Here is a 15,884-nt window from a genome sequence, read left to right as displayed (position 1 = left end):
CTTTGAAGGGTTAAATATTAGAACTTTCTGTTATGGGCTAGTTAAGACTCCACCCCTTGGACTTTCCTTTGCTCTGCTTTTCGTTTTTAGTTTAGTTGTGTTCTCTACTCAGGAAGCTGCATGTTTGCCTGTAATTAGAGAAGTGCAGAATGTTTTGATGGTAAGATGCCTTGACTTGAAACAGAACACCCTTTAAATAAAAGGCTGTTTCGAGTTTGGAGCAGAACAACCCCATTTCGATCGATACATTTCAGTGTTTCGAGTGCAATTTTGGAGGCCTGTTCTTCTCTTGATTATTTTTCTGGCACTGGCTTCCAATTGGCTTCTGATCTCCTTGCTTCTTGGTTGGCTTGTTTTCACACAAATCAAATGTTGTCATGGGCAACTGTGCCCCAATTGGCCGGGGGGAGGGAAGGGGAACACAAAAGATTTTGCCAGCACTGTTGTTTTGCGGGCTCCCAGAAGCCTCTCTGCTTATGTCTGGGACTGTAGACTTGTAGTTCCCACTCTTAACATGTTAAGTCTCATGGGACTGTGGGCTCACTGCTTGTCAATATATGGGGACAGGTCACTTAGCAGGCTGTGGGACGATCGTTCCCAGGTTCGCCAGCTCTCAAACAAATTGAAAGGGGATTAGCCTCGCGCCTTTCGCTCTATTGGGAATGTCTGAGCAGACCTGAGTTCGCTTTCAAGTTAAGGTCAAGGAGTCTCTGTCCAGAGACTGACTCTACCACCACCACCCCCTTGGTTGCATCAAACAAGCTAAACTAATTATCTCAACAGGAAAGCAGATAAGGCACTGTGAATGCTACTCCTCTCCCCAACAAAAGAGGCCGATGGGCCATAGGAACTTGGGAGATGCGCTCATTAACAATACTGATTGGTTTACTGGGTCCTTCCAACCTGACAGATAGGTCCTTGCATGTCCTTTCAGTCCATTGACATACAGCTGGTTCTTGACTTATTAACACCCATTGTGCTTACTCTAGCACACCCAACAAAGAATGGATTCTTTTGCGATCCACCGGAATTCCTTGCCTCAGGAAGGAGGCGGAATCAGTTTTTCACTTCAGAGCACATTTTGGGGTATAACTGGCCGTGGTTTCATGAACCAATGTGCTTCATTTGGTCTCTACACTTTGGAGTCACCCACTGTTTGGACAATTGCCCTGTCACCCGCCATAAGACACCCGCCTCTTTGAGAGTTATCCGGTTAATTTCTGTAACGTGTTTTAGTAATAATATTGCCTTAATCAAATCTCTTATTCTGCTGTACCCCTAAACCCTCAAAGCCATGCTTTATTTTTGAACTCCAATCTCTTTGTTCAGTTCTTTCAGTGACCTAAACTTTGAAGAAATTATTATGAAGGTGGGACTACTCCATTCAAAATAGCTAATTCTCTCGCACAAGCCTAAAATGTAGCTAGGGCTGTTCTTGCCGATCACCCTAGAGCAGTTCTATTAACAGAGGGGATTTCAAAATGTGTTCAAAGGAACTGGGAGGCAGAGAGAGCACTTATACTGTGCCACTCTTGAAAAGGATACAGTGGAGGAGGAGGAACTGAGTATAATATGCTGTGATATTGCTGCTATAACTGTCTGGTTTTGCTGGATCTCAGATTGACAAAGGCAGAACTTAAGTGCCTTCCTTGAGTTGTGGTTTGTTTTGTGTTTGAGATGGTGTTGAGGGTGAGATGGCAGTGCTCTCTCACATGTTTCTTGGTGATTGCTGTGATGAGCTCCATGTCTGGCCTTGAGACTAACTTATGCTTCATTCACTGCTCTACAGTCTGCAAGGCGTACTCTGTCAAAATGTGGCTGAAGCTGTTCTAGCTGAGTTTATGGCTATGCTTGCTGCTAAGTAAGGATGCTGCTGCTGGAATACTAGGAAGTAAGGAGTCATAATTGTGTGAGAGAGAGCCATTTGTACCAATTATGTCACTGCAACATAGGCACTGTGACTGGCAGTGGATTCTGGGTCAGTGGTTCTTTAGAGGCCATTTTTGGACTGTGTTTGAAATGTGTGTTCTGTGTTGGGAAGAACAGATTCCCTTTTACTGTGTGTTCCTGCAATGTTTTTCAAGGCAGAGTTGCAAAATGCATTGCAAATTGTGATTCAAAACTTGTGTGCACTCTGTGAATGCAGTTTGTTCCATTCATAGGGACCAATGAGGAAACTGGAAACACCCTATTGTTCCCCATGTGTAGGTCCTATGGACACCAAAGTGGGTTGTGTGATAGGGCATCATGGGTGCTACCTACCACTCAACCCACAAAAAGATTGGGCAAGCGGGCTATTTTTAACAAATTCTTTAATTCCCACCCCCCCCAAGGATCCTACCACAAAACCTAATTTTCATTTCCCTAGGAGCTACTCATGGGGAACAATGGGGTATTTCAAGTTTCCCCATTCTCCACTCGAAAAATATCGCGTTTGTTCCATTGAAACAACTGTTTGGACAAGTTGTTTCATTTTGGCCATTCGTTTTTCATTCTGAGCTTGAAGCAGAATGCAAAATCAGTTTCATGCACATCCCTAACTGTAATAAGAAGGAAGTTAGTTTGTTCTGTAATCATAACAGAGCAGGGTTAGGGTCGTAAAGGGTGCAATAAAGAGGTGACCTAAAATGATCTGGATAAAAACCTACTTAAATTGCCCATTACTTTTTAAAAGCACCCATTATACAATGAGTGGCACTGGAGCACATAATGATGGCAAAGCTCACAGGGCTGCACAACTTTGGCCCTCCTGCAGATGTTGGCCTACAATTCTCATAATCCCTGGCTACTGGGCACTGTGGCTGGGGGTTATGGGAGCTGTAGTCCAAAAACAGCTGGGTGGGGGTGGGGCTAAGTTGAACAGGCCTGCATACTACTGGGCACATTTAACAATAGCTGGCTAGCCATTTATACTGTACTGTACTATACCCAGGTCAAGACTTCAAACATTACAAAGTTGCACCATTTGCCCTAGTATTTCTGGATTTTCTCAAATGTGTACACAGCAGCAAGAGTCCTTTTCAGGATTTCTGGGCAGTAAAATCTATCCAGCAATCAGTTTTTAAAAATCCAATTCTTTTCCATAATTAGTTTCCAATTGCTGAATGAGTCCTTTAACATGGCAACCAATTAAAAAGTTGTCCCTGGTCAGGAACAAGACTAGGAAGAGGAACCCTCAAGGGAGGACTTAAAACATAACCCAAGGTCCTGATTTCCTCTGTCCTTTCAAAAACTATTAGGAGTTGTTTATGGCTAAATTTGTTGTTTGGGTGGAATCTGAAACTGAGATACTTAGTCCAGCATCAAAGCCAAGCTTAACATCCTTATTTCTTATGAAACAAAAAATATGCCAGTCATTTAATTACTGATGCTCGTAATGAATTTTCTGCTAGCTTGACTTACATATAGTCCATTATATAAGTTAACACTCTCTGCATGGAGGGGGAAGGTTGCTGCCTTTCCCCTTCCCCTCACCTCCTCCTCCAGTAGTGAAAGAGGGAGAAGTTTTATTTTCTCCAGGCTAATACTCAGCTCCAGTGTTCCCTCTTAACAGGGATTCCAAAATGTCATTGACTACAACTCCCATAATCCCCAATCAAAAGCCATTGCAGCTGGGAATTCTGGGAGTTGTAGTCAATGACTTCTGAGAATCCCTGTTAAAGGGAACACTGCTCAGCTCCTTCAATCATTTGTCCACTGGACTTGATTTCTAGACTTCTCAATTTTATTTGCCCTCCTCTGAACCTCTTTCTAGCTTATCTATATTCTTTTTAAAATGTGGTGCCCAGAACGGTGTATTCCTAACTCTTGGATTTCTGTATCGGTCCCTTAGCTGCATTAGGTAGTGGAACAAAAATCATTAAAGAGTTTTCAAGAAAATATACTTCATTGTCTACTAGCAACAGTGGAGACTGAAAACATACGTCGTTGGCTGATGCATCACTTTCTTGTTCTGCTCTGGGGATACTGCTGGGGTGAGGGAACTGAGGAATTCTGTAATATTGCAGGCCTTTGGTGCATGAGCTGGGGCAGCTCTGATTTGGGGGGGCGGGATACTGAAGGGCTGAGGAACTTTCTCTACCACCATCTCTAGTGATCCTGGGGGTGGAGTTGGAGTGTGAGGGGAACAGAAGGCAAGCTACAGACCATGGGGGTGCTTGATTAGTTACACTGAAAGATCAAGGAAGCTGTTTCCCGAGTCTCTCCTATGTTCCTAAAGGGAAAAGACCCAGAGCCGAGATGGCCAAGATGAAGATAGGAGCAGAGCAGGAGGGGGCTGGCTAACATGTATGCAGAGTGCCTTTTATTTTTGGTGTGGGATTGGTGGTAGTGGGGGCAACCCTGATCTTATGGTACTTCCGCTCCAGAGATAGCAGGCAGATCTGTGGCATCACTTAAGGTAGGGATAAAAGCACCCCCACCACCCCTGCCAAGAAATATTCTTTCTGTCTTGGAATTCCTGCTCTCTTAATCCTAGGTGTATGAAGGGAGGGCACTCTGCAGTTATTAGTAACAGTGAACAAGAAATGCACTCTGCAGTTAATGTGGTAGAAAGAAAAAGGCACTCTGCACATGTGTTGGCACAATGGTTAGTTATTCTTGGGCTTTTTCTTCCACCATTAACTACAGAACTGTGTTTCTTGCATTAATGCCAAGTTAACTCCAGAGTATCCTCCTTCCACACACTCAGGATTAAAGAGTAGGGATTCCAAGGCAGATGGAATCTTTGACAGGTGTGGTGGTAGTTGTGGGGTGGTATCCTTGCCTTAATTTAAGTAGTGCCAGAGATCTGTCTGAGCTCTCTTGAGCTGAAGCACCATATGAAGCACCAACAATCTAACAACTTGGGGAGAGGAGGAAAGGACAGTGGGCATTCTTTACACCTGGGCTGCTACTGAGTTGGTATTGGTGTCTGCTTTTCAGGTATATGGAGGGGAATCCTAATAGATCTTCCCAAACATCAGTACAGCAGGAATGTGGCTATTTTTGATGGGGAGTCCTCTGAGCCACCCAAAAATGTGTCTGCTGAACCCTCAGGGACACTTTGGGGCTCCCTGGGGAAGGCATCAAATTGCTGCTTCCCTATTGCAGTTGGCTGGGAGGTTCTACTAGGCTACTCTCTCACTGCTCTAATGCAGCCTTGCTTTTTATATAAACCAGTATTCCAAGGCCTGACCCGTGTAGAATAGAATGAAACTATTGTTTATTCTTGTGATAAGATTACATTAGCTACATGAGAGAATCAGGAAACAAAATTTGTTGGTTAACTGAACACTCTTGCAGTACTCCTTGGGAGTAGAACATTGGGAGTCTAAAGTGTTGTTTCATGCCACAGCTCGGCAGGTTGCAAACTTCACATTACCAAGACGAGAACAATGGGTGCCAGAGATGATTATCAAAGGACATGGCAAACAAACCATTCTTATAGCATCAGGACTGGAGCTGAAATTATATTCTCTGACTGGGACTGAATTAAAGATTTTCCAGGATCATCACAAGATTATCACATCAGTCTGGGTGGTATATACAATCATTTTCACTACTTCCACTTTCTGCTCTGTATACTAGGCAATCTTTAACTCTGTGTATGGTTTGTAGGATCCTTTTCATGTTATCACATCATCCATGGATCTCTCACTCCGTGTGTACTCCTGGAAGAATGAGAACAAATCTTCTTCACTGGTTAGTCTCTATCAGTTACTCGGAGGATCCCACAGATGGTCAAGGTGAGGATTACCTTTCTAATCTTTAAGATGAAAAAATTAAAAACACATGTATAAACCTATTGTTTAAAAATGAACACTCTTGGGCACTCATAAACCATGTGTTAGGGAAATACTTCTATGTATGTAGAGGGGTGGTAATCTGATCTCTTTCTTGTACATGGTTTCATACATGTCCAACCATTTGCTATTTATATCATTTCCAGTGTACACAAATGAAATTTCAACATGCAAACTTGGGACACTTAAGCACATGTCTGGTGTTAAGTCATGCTGGGATCAGTGGCACTTACAGCACAAGCACCACTTGTTCAGCTGCAAATAACTAAACTATATACTTAAGTATAAAACCTTCCCAGTTCAATCCTATTTCAAAGTTATCACTATATACTTAAGTAGATAGTGATAACTTCTGAAATAGGATTGAACTGGAAAGGTTTTTCTGGAGTACTATAAATATTCCTTGTTAAACATGGGACAAATTTCCATTAGTGAACAAGATGTTAAGAGTTTTCTGACTGTGACAAGACTGTTAACTGCTAATAATTAGATTTTATTGAGTATTGTGATCTGCTTCTCCCCACTATCTACTAGTGGCTTCCGAAGTGCGGCTTGTGACAATGTCAGCATCGTTGGTGTTGTGGCTGGAACTGATGGGAGAGACTACTTAAGATCATACTCCTTTAATTTATAAGATTTAATATTTGACATTCTCATTCATCTAACAATCAGTCTCGACAAACTGTATAACAAGTCTACATATGCACATAATGTACATATGTCTAGATGAATTAACATGAAATCTTTTATAAAGGATTATCTGAAAACAAGTAAAAGCCAAGCTTTTATTTTGTACTAAAAATTATAGCTACCTTTTCTACACTTGAGTCTTAAGTCCAGGATTAACTTTACACAAGTATATTAAAGTTCTATTTTTACACTGAAAGACACCTATAATAGTTTCTTTATTCTGTCAGAAAGCATCCAGAAAGGTTGTACTCAGGTACTTCCTGTTACCACAATAAGGAAGCAGGAGAGCAATTTTCACAAAATCCTCTGTTAGCACCAAAAATACATTCAAGGGTTGAAGAATGGGAGGGCTGGACCTGCAGAAGAGCTGCTTCTCTTCCTCCATGTGCAAGCAGAACCATTCTGCTCATACATTTTACATTCAAGTTCTGTTTGCATTGTAAGTTTACATTAGCAAAGCTTTTTTGCAGTTTGAAGAAACAGAAGAGCTGCGGGCCAAGTTATGGCACATCCCCCCCCCCCACCCCCCTTGCTGGCAAAAGTAACATTCATTTAAAACCAAAGTTTGGTATTTGACAGTCCTAATGTGACATCTCAAATTTTAGGATGAGACCACACAGTGGATATCTAAGATCCTAGCAAGCTTCACAGATGTGTATATGAGACACCTACTTCTGTCAAGGGGGAAGTGAACAGCAACAGACTGCTGCACAAAAGACAAGTTATACACAGTGCAGCCGATCTCCTTTGTCATGGAACACTATACCCACCCAGCAATTAGATTTTTTACTTTACTGCAAGGGAGGTCTCAGAGGATCAAGGATTTCAATCTGTGGAAAGCTGATTTCTCCCAAATTCCCTTACAATTGGGTTAACTAGAAGGAAGAGGATGCTTACCAGTTCAACACGCCCAAAAGTAGCTTGTACAAATACTGCAAGTACACCAATGACGAGATTAATCTCTGCACACCAACCTTTTAATACTGTAGACGCACAGAAAAACATTAAAGGGCCTTCTGGTGCGATTTCCATATTTTCCAGTTTTATCCAACAAAGGGTGCTTAGCTCTAAGACATAAGCATGCACAAAGTATTTTTATGTCTGCTCTGTTAATTTTAGATCCTGCTCAGATTGAATCAGGAAGACCTCATTTTGAATGTATGTGTTCACATATTGTTTTGATACTGCCACTCAGAACAAAACTCATTCTGCGCACAGTGAAAGAGAGGGAACACTGGTGCTTAGACAAGGTAACATAAGACAGGAAACAGGATGGACCTCTGAGTTTTTCTGCTTTACAATGTAGCTTGTTAGACAAGAGCTAAACCCACTTTCCCCTAGGCTGGAAGCAAGCTTTTATTTATTCACTTATTTTTATACTGCCTCGCCCAGATGGCTCTAGGCAGTTCACAAATATAGAACCAGATAAAACTCAAAAACAGTTAGTATTTATTAAAGGCCAGGCTGGAAAGCTGGGCCTTCCAGCTACTATGGAGAGTGTCTAAAGTACTCTAACAAAGAACTCTTAGCAAGAGAGTGAGAGAGAAATTCGACTGGTTGCAAGACATTCCCAAGACCTGGTTTCCTCAGGCCACCTGAAGTCTTTTCTAGTGATCTGGCAAACTTTATGCCATTCCCTAGTGAAAGAAGAAGATTTGGGCTGAGCCACTATGATCCTGTTGTAATATTAAAGCCCTAAGAAAGGCAGCAGGTTGTATAGTTAACTCCTTGTGGGCAAAACCACTGCCCTAAAACTATGCAACCTACTACCTCTTCCTAGGAACCCAGCATGTCTTCTGCAATTCTTTACCCCAAAAAAAGGGCTGTAGTGAAAGATCAACTGAATATATCAAAATGTACATGTGCACTTAAGTACAAAGGCAGAGCTTATAATTTTGGGCAGAGTTAACATGATTTCAGCGAGTACAGTGTTTAGTATTTAAAACAGGGATTAGTTTAAAACAGTGATCAGTACACACACACTTCACCATACCCCCATGCAACTCAAACACAAAGGAATGCTTTTAAAGGGCATTTTCCAAATGTAGTCACTCAAGATCATCGTGAATCATGTCAAACCTGGATCATCCACCCGCTCCAACAAGTGGGAGAATCCCACTGAAAGAGTTATCAGAATATTTGTACACGGCTCTGTGTGTGTGTGTGTGTGTGTGTGTAGACAAAACTGTGAAACTATTCCTAGCAGCAGTAGATCAGGTTTCTTCTCAATATTCAAGTGACAGAAAAGCACAAATAGACACAACAGCACTGAACTGTAGTCTTGCCCATCAAGCATGTTTTCAGGGCAACATTTTTTAGCATTAAATTAAGTAGCATTATCCAGTTATACTACTTGCATGCAAACAGATTTACTATGAACAGAAATCCAGTTTATGCTCTTAGTAACATAGCGAGAACAGGATTGCAGACTTTTTACTCCTCAGGGAAGGCAATAGATTGTATAGTTATCTCCTGAAGAGGGCAAAATAACTGCCCTACAACTATACAATCTACTACCTCAACCTGATTAGAGAAAAATTACGAGAGAGAAAGTTCCATTTTCAGTTAGTTTTCCATCCAAGAATCTGCTTTTGAAGGTGATGGGCAGTACGGCAATAGGAGCTTCCTTGCCCAGTGAGCCTTCTGAATTACCCAAGAAGCAAAGTTAAGTTTTGGAAACACCCTGTTGTCCACAGTCTATTTTAAACCTTCCTTTTAAGCTAATGAAACCAATAACTCCAGTATTTAAGTCAAAGTTGTCGCTGCTGACCGTCTGCCTCTTTAGGAAAGACAGTAGACTGTATAGTTATCTCCCAGTGGTGGGTGTGACCCTAAAACTATACAACCTACTACCTCATCCCACAGTGCAGGTATCTTCACTTAACAGATGGCAATAGTTTTCAAAATCAAGATTAAAAAGCTGCAAAGGTTAACTCTCAAAACATTCAAGTTTTGTCATTTAAAAGAGTTTTTTGCAAAAGCTTTGTCCTCCCAAACAATAGTTTATATACAAGAATTGCTGAGCTTTTGTTCTCAGGACAGCAAACCTCAGCCACAAGAACAAGTTACAGTATTCTTCATCCTGCTCCATGCTGAAACCTAAAAAGAGGAGGAAACATTTGTTAAAACCCTTCTAAAGAAGCCTAAGCACATCACTACAATCTCAACAGAGTAAAATGCCAAATGTCATGTTAACCCATACTGTGAAGAATGATGCAGTTTACTGGTAAGCACTGCTTTTTACAAGACACATCTGTGTTAACTGAATATCAACATTTGGCAAAAGTCAGCATTCACATAGGTAGTGATAATCCCAGTACACAAAATTTTGTGACTGTCAGAACTTACTAATGCAACGTTTTACTTAAGAACATAGGAAGCTGCCACATACTGAGTCAGACCATTGGTCTATCTAGCTCAGTATTGTCTTCAGACTGGCAGCAGCTTCTCCAAGGTTGCAGGCAGGAATCTCTTTCAGCCCTATCTTGGAGATGCCAGGGAGGGAACTTGGAACATTCTGCTCTTCCCAGAGCGGCTCCATCCCAAGGGGAATATCTTACAGTGCTCACACTTCTAGTCTCCCATTCATATGCAACCAGGGCAGATCTTGCTTAGCTAAGGGGACAAATCATGCTTGCAACCACAAGCACAGGAGTTGTGCGCACAGTCACACACACATTGCTCCCTGTAACTGACAAATAATAAGTATATATTTAAAACTATAGCTTCTCTAGTTACATCAATATGCAACGAACTGAGGACATGAATGCTACAATTGAAAATGGGACCAAAAATCAACATACATTGAGTGTCTTCTGTTAACAAACAGAATATCACTGCATGACACTTGAATAAGATGTTCTACTCAAGAACTGTTTCACTTCATTTTAATTTAACTTCAACTTTCAAACACAAAACATGAAAGCTTTTCACCGGAGGGGCATATTACCAGGTATGGAATATGTACACCTACTAGGAAGTAAAAGTGCTACTTGAAATATGCCTAAGGGCTTGGGTGATGCCAAATGGCATTTAACTATATAGATGTTTAAACTGTAGGTCTTCATATTCCCCCAACTTTTAAAAGTCCACTCAGTTTCACAAGAGTCTTGCCATGCAGACTGCTCTTCAAGAAACACAAACACAAATCCCCCCCCCACACACACAAACAAAAAACCACAACTGGAACCTTGTCACAAAACAGAGATATACCAGGAGTGATTATTAACATCAGGATGTTTGAAGGCAGATGCTTTGGAGATTAAAACTGAGTACATCCATGACACTAGTTATATGCAGAGCAAGGTTTTTTCTACATCCTGAAGAAGTCATGTAGGTGCACAATTGCACTGCAAGAAGAGATAGAAGTTAGACAGGCAAGGAAGAATATTGCAAATTAAGAGGAATCCTTTGAATACTATGCTCTTAAATCTCAATCCATTCAAGTCAGTGGTATATTAAAGTATTTTAACTTGGTATAAAGAATCTAAACCATCTAAATTTTGACTTTAAGTGTTTATACTTGCTCCTCTGCTGGAAGATGCCAGAAGTCTCCATGGTACAGAAGGCTTGAGTAGGGATGTGTATGGAACGGATTTTGTGTTTCATTCTCGAAATGAAATGCAAACCCCTAGAATGTTTCGTTGGAACAACCAGTCGAGCTGGTTGTTTCAGAATAATTAGCTCAGACTGTTTTGAGTGTTCCAAGCACCATTTTGGAGTGCAGTTCTTTCTGGGGAGCGCTGGTCTACTGATCGGGGTCGGTGGGTAGACCAGCCCTCCGAGACAGGCCGAGGTGCTAATTCCGGGGGGGTTGGCCTAGTCTACCCACCAATCCCAAACAGTAGACCATCTCTTTCCAGAAAGAACAGCCCTCTAAAATGGTGCTTGGAACACTCGAAATGTTCAACATCAGAACAGGGTTGTTCCGAGCTCGAGAGGCCCTTCTTTTGAAGGGTTTTTTGTTTCAAGCTTGGAACACTCAAAACGGCCCATTTCAAGTCGGAACATTCTGAGCTTGAAACGTTTTGCACATCCCTACTTTTGAGTATTAGAAAGGCTTTTGCAACTGATTCATAAAGTTCTCCATGATTTAAAAAAGAGATTTGGGGTGAACACTTTTGTCCATGTCCAAAATAGGAAGATAGAAAGTGGCCATATACCAAGTCAGACCATAGGTCCATCTAGCTCAGTATTGTCTACACAGACTGGCAGTGGCTTCTCCAAGGTTGCAGGCAGGAATCTCTCAGCCCTATAGCTTATCCCTGGCCATTAGACAGCACTATCCCAGGCTTTCCAATTGCTTACACTGGCTCAGAATGATGCCAACGTAAATCAAGATAGAAAGACAATGTAGAGAGGTCTCTCTACTGTTGAGAAGAAAAATACAATATGCTAACCTTACTTGGTGGGTTTTTATGACTTATTTATGGGGGTGGAAGCTACCATCAAGAAGGAGGTGGTATTAATATTTACAAAATCTTTGCCCATCACCAAACATTACACTGCGACACATCTGAGGAAGACATTCAATCTTTAAAAACCTATTCTAAGAAGCACTCTCAGAACAGAAACAACTAGCTTCAAGCATTTCAATAACTTCAAAAACCAGATTAACACAATTCTACAGAATTCCTTCCTTATTCTATTCCTCCTCCAACCTCACTTTGGCACATTTTTTCAGCTGATACAGTCACACCTGCCAGGTTCTCTCTGTTGAAAGTCTATAGGATTTTTCAGTCACACCATTCTTATATTATACATGCACAGGAATCAGTTTACTGGGCCTTTGTTGTGACTAGAACAGCAACACTCAAATGCTTTAATGTCATCCCAGACATTTCTTCTCAATTTGTTGAGCGCTTACATTTATTTCAATAAGTTATATTCAATGACTTGCTAATGAATTCCGCTTATATTAAATATTAGAGTGCTAAGATAGGTAAGTTACTACACCTGGCTCCAGTTTATTAATTAGTATTGGACAACCGAGTAGTCCTTTTATCTAACAGGTAAAGAAAGAAAAACTGTAACACAAAGAACTGTAGGTGTACAGAAAGTTAAAAGATTAGACTTCCAATACAACACTATACCCACTCAACAGTGAACTCTAGTATCAGCAGTGCTAGCCCTTGATAGGCTTTTGAGTCTAGGGAAAGTGTGCATACTTCCTCCTGCAACTAGGAATACACACACTGAAGTATTCTTCCACAGCAGGGTCTTTCCTAGCCTTAGGGGAAAAACCAGGGACCTTCTACATGCACAGCTTGTGCTCTACCACTGTGATACAACCCCTCCTGCAATTGCTTTCATACCTGTATGGCATTAGCTGGACTAGAGGTAATGAAATTTCAAGTGTCCTCAACTGTGACAAAGTTACAGCCAGAATTAAGTGCTTTTAAATCTCTGTATTTCAACTGAAGGCTTTAGAACAGTTTTAACCCTACTGCTTTAATCAACACCAAGTACGAATGTTCAAATTCTGGCTAATTATGCTCAGTGATTGAATTACTTCACAGGTGGAAAAATCACAAATGAGTTTAAGGTGAAAAAATAAAGGACGTATGCCTGCTTAGGCTAAAGCACATCTAAAATCACACTTTAAAGATTAGCCTTGGGTAACAAAAAATAATAAATAAATTCCTTATGGCACTGTTTGTATCCAAAGGTTATCTTCTTTCAAGTCACTCTGTGCCATTTCCTATCACTACCCAAGCCAGTCTATCAACATAAGCCTTTAGCCACATGGGACCTAAAACCTCTCCACATTATCCTTACTATGTTGTCCAGCAAAACTTCACCTTGACATGCAAACACCATCTCAAGTATTTTGAATTTATAATCTAACTGCTGTGAAAACTGCTATACTAAACTGAACTCCTCATCCTCCCACAGAGTTCAGTACTTGATGAATTCCCACAATCTCCCACTCAGCTTCTAAGCCCAAACCTGCTGCTTTGCCTGAGAGATGGCAGTACACATACCTTGCACACCATTCTCCCGTTATTTGAAGTGTTTCAAAATTTTTTGTAAAACATACATCTAACAACTTCAATATATTCTGTAACAAAGCAAACTTGTCAAATTATACGGAGATCAATATTCTAAGACTTAAAATAGGTTTCTGCTGCAGTCTAACACTATAGACTGGATCCAACAATACCAAGGTAGTCAAACAATCAGCATTTATTCTATGATCTATCAAAGGATGTCTTTCTATTCTTCAAAATTTTATTTTACTTTCTACCTTATCATTCGAAGCCAAAATCCTGTTTTTCCACATATCTGATTATTTGAGTAGTTCAGCAACCTGCTTTAAAATACCCTTGCAGTCAAGGAGCAACCAGAAGTAAACACAAATTGCTCCCAATTACTTTCCTGTATTCAGTGCAAACTCTGGCTACCACATCTGAGACTAAGGTTTCTGCTTCCAGAGCTGTATTAAAAAAGAAAACAAGTCATCACAGTCTTCAAGTACATAATTGTATTTTTCTGTCTATATTAATGTTTCTCCAGAAAAGCCATATGAAATTCTTTGCAACTTTTTTCAAATTCAAAATTACAAGTGAATACCCCGAATACATATTTTTGAAGCACAGCTATGCAAAGGCTGCTTCAAAGAGGGTGATTAAAATACTTAAAATAAGTAAGGAGCAGTATGGATGAGAAATATAGAACTGTGTGGATTTAAAGACATTATTCCCAGATCATCATGTTTAAAATCTGAAGCTTTGAACTTGGAGGTTAAGCTGTATCAGAACAGCAGCACTAAAAATTTTCAGCAGGAATGGGTCAGGCTTCATCTGAATCTGGGGAGAGGAAGAGAAAGATAAGGTAAGATAACAGGCAGGTGAGAAGGAAACTCAAGATTTTGTTACCCTTCACACGCAGGTATAAGTCACAACTTGACTAAATCGCTAAAATAGGAGGTAGCTTACCACTCCCTATCTATGAAGATACAGGCAGTTCTTAGATCAGAGGCAGGCAGGCGAAATTTGGCAATCCCCGCCGGTCTCAAAAGAAGCGCCATTTGACTTCAAGGGAAGCGCTCTTGCAGCCCGATCACTTCGGATGGTTTACGCAAAAGCGAGCTCCGCCGCATTCAACGGGGCTTACTCCCAAGTCAGCGCGCAGGAGGCTGCAGCTTTGGTCTAACGCCAGAGAGAACGCGCGGGAAGGAGAGACGAGGCGCCTCGTGGTAGGAGAGCCGCTTGCCAAGAAGCTGCAGCCCGCCCTTTCCCTCCCCGCGCAGAACTCGGGCCAGTGCCTGCTAGGGATCACCACGCGGCGCGGGTCGCCCAGCTGCAGGCCCTTCCTCCCCTCTCCCGCCCAGCGCTCCCGGGGCCCAGCATTCCAGCTGCGGGGGGGGGGCGCTGAGAACCAGCGACGGAAGGCAGCAGCGCCGGTACTCGGCCGGCAGCAGGCGGGAAAGGGTGTGTGTGTGTGGAGGGGGGGGTGTCTGGAGAGACGGGGCGGGGCTTTTCCCTCTGGCTTGGGAGTCCCCGCCGCAGCATCACCTCGCGCCCCACCCCCTTCCCCCAGCCAGCCAAGGTCTCTCCCTTGCCCAGCACGAACCTGCTAGGGGAAGTGACGTCACACATACAAGCAGAGCTTTCAGCCAACCACAGCAGAAAGTGAAGCCAGGCAACCAATCAGCAGCAGCCAAGTAGGCGGCACTTCCCGGAGCCTCAGGTTTGTCAGGGAAAGCGGGGGAGGGGCAGGGGTCTGAAGAGGAAAGCCGCGGGGGAAGGTTTCGCTAGAGTAGGGAGAGACGGTGAGGCACAACGTGCCGGTAGTTTCTGCTTCGCAATTCGACTCAGCCCCCCTTCAACCAGCTCTTCCCTTTCCCGCGCAGGGGGAGAGTAAGTGAGAGCAGGAAATTAGCACCCGCCCCCTTGCGAAAGGTTGCCTCCCCCCCGATCCCAGCCTCCCTCCACTCACAAAGTCCTGTGGCGGTCCGCGACCGTTTCCTACGGCAGGGTGACCCAGCCGATACAGCACCCGGATGGAGTCGCTGGTGCTACTCCTGCAGTGGTGCTACCGCCTTTCGCCGCACTGGATCACGGGAAAAGATGTTCGAGATGACGCCTCCCGGCTCCGCCTCTAAGCCGTGTCGCGGGTTGAGGCGAGAGCATGACCTGTCCATCACCTTCACTTGGCCGTACTCATTGGAGCAAACCACACATGGCTCCGCCCCAGGGCTAGATCCTGTTTTCTGATTGGACAAGTGCTGTGAGAAGGCCAGCAAGGCTCCCTTGTCAGCCAGTAATTTCTTACCTGGTTGGAGAAGGGGCATGAGTGCCTCTCGAGGGAGCTCGTGTTCAAGTTCTACAGCCCCCAATTCGTCCTCTTCTTCCCCCGCGCGCTGCCCTTTCGGGCGGGAGAAACTCTTTGGCCACGCCCACGTTAAGA

General features: G+C 42.7%; 1 protein-coding gene and 1 long non-coding RNA gene across 4 annotated transcripts in view; one reads left to right on the top strand and one right to left on the bottom strand.

The window, feature by feature from the left end:
• The window catches only part of FBXW12 (F-box and WD repeat domain containing 12), a 29,634-nt gene extending 22,965 nt beyond the window's left edge, over positions 1-6,669 (top strand). For both annotated transcript variants that reach the window (XM_053296509.1, XM_053296510.1), the window contains 3 exons: positions 5,336-5,520; positions 5,599-5,726; positions 6,318-6,669. In XM_053296509.1, the coding sequence (XP_053152484.1) occupies positions 5,336-5,520; positions 5,599-5,726; positions 6,318-6,417 (413 nt within the window). In that variant the 3' untranslated portion in view covers positions 6,418-6,669. The remainder of the gene's footprint in view (positions 1-5,335; positions 5,521-5,598; positions 5,727-6,317) is intronic.
• Positions 6,670-7,432: 763 nt separating this feature from the next.
• LOC128345105 (uncharacterized) lies at positions 7,433-15,641 on the bottom strand. Of its 2 annotated transcripts, none has more exons than XR_008316268.1 (2): positions 14,411-15,641; positions 7,433-14,281 (listed from the first exon to the last, which is right to left on the bottom strand). It is a non-coding gene; the product is annotated as an uncharacterized LOC128345105 (long non-coding RNA). The 2 variants fall into 2 exon arrangements; XR_008316269.1 differs by having other exon boundaries at positions 15,414-15,641.
• Positions 15,642-15,884: the final 243 nt, after the last annotated feature.

The sequence above is a fragment of the Hemicordylus capensis genome, chromosome 2 (genome assembly GCF_027244095.1).
Source record: "Hemicordylus capensis ecotype Gifberg chromosome 2, rHemCap1.1.pri, whole genome shotgun sequence".
In the NCBI taxonomy this organism is placed as follows: domain Eukaryota; kingdom Metazoa; phylum Chordata; class Lepidosauria; order Squamata; family Cordylidae; genus Hemicordylus; species Hemicordylus capensis.
Note: the sequence above shows the minus strand (reverse complement) of the source record. Positions and strands in the feature narration are given on the sequence as shown.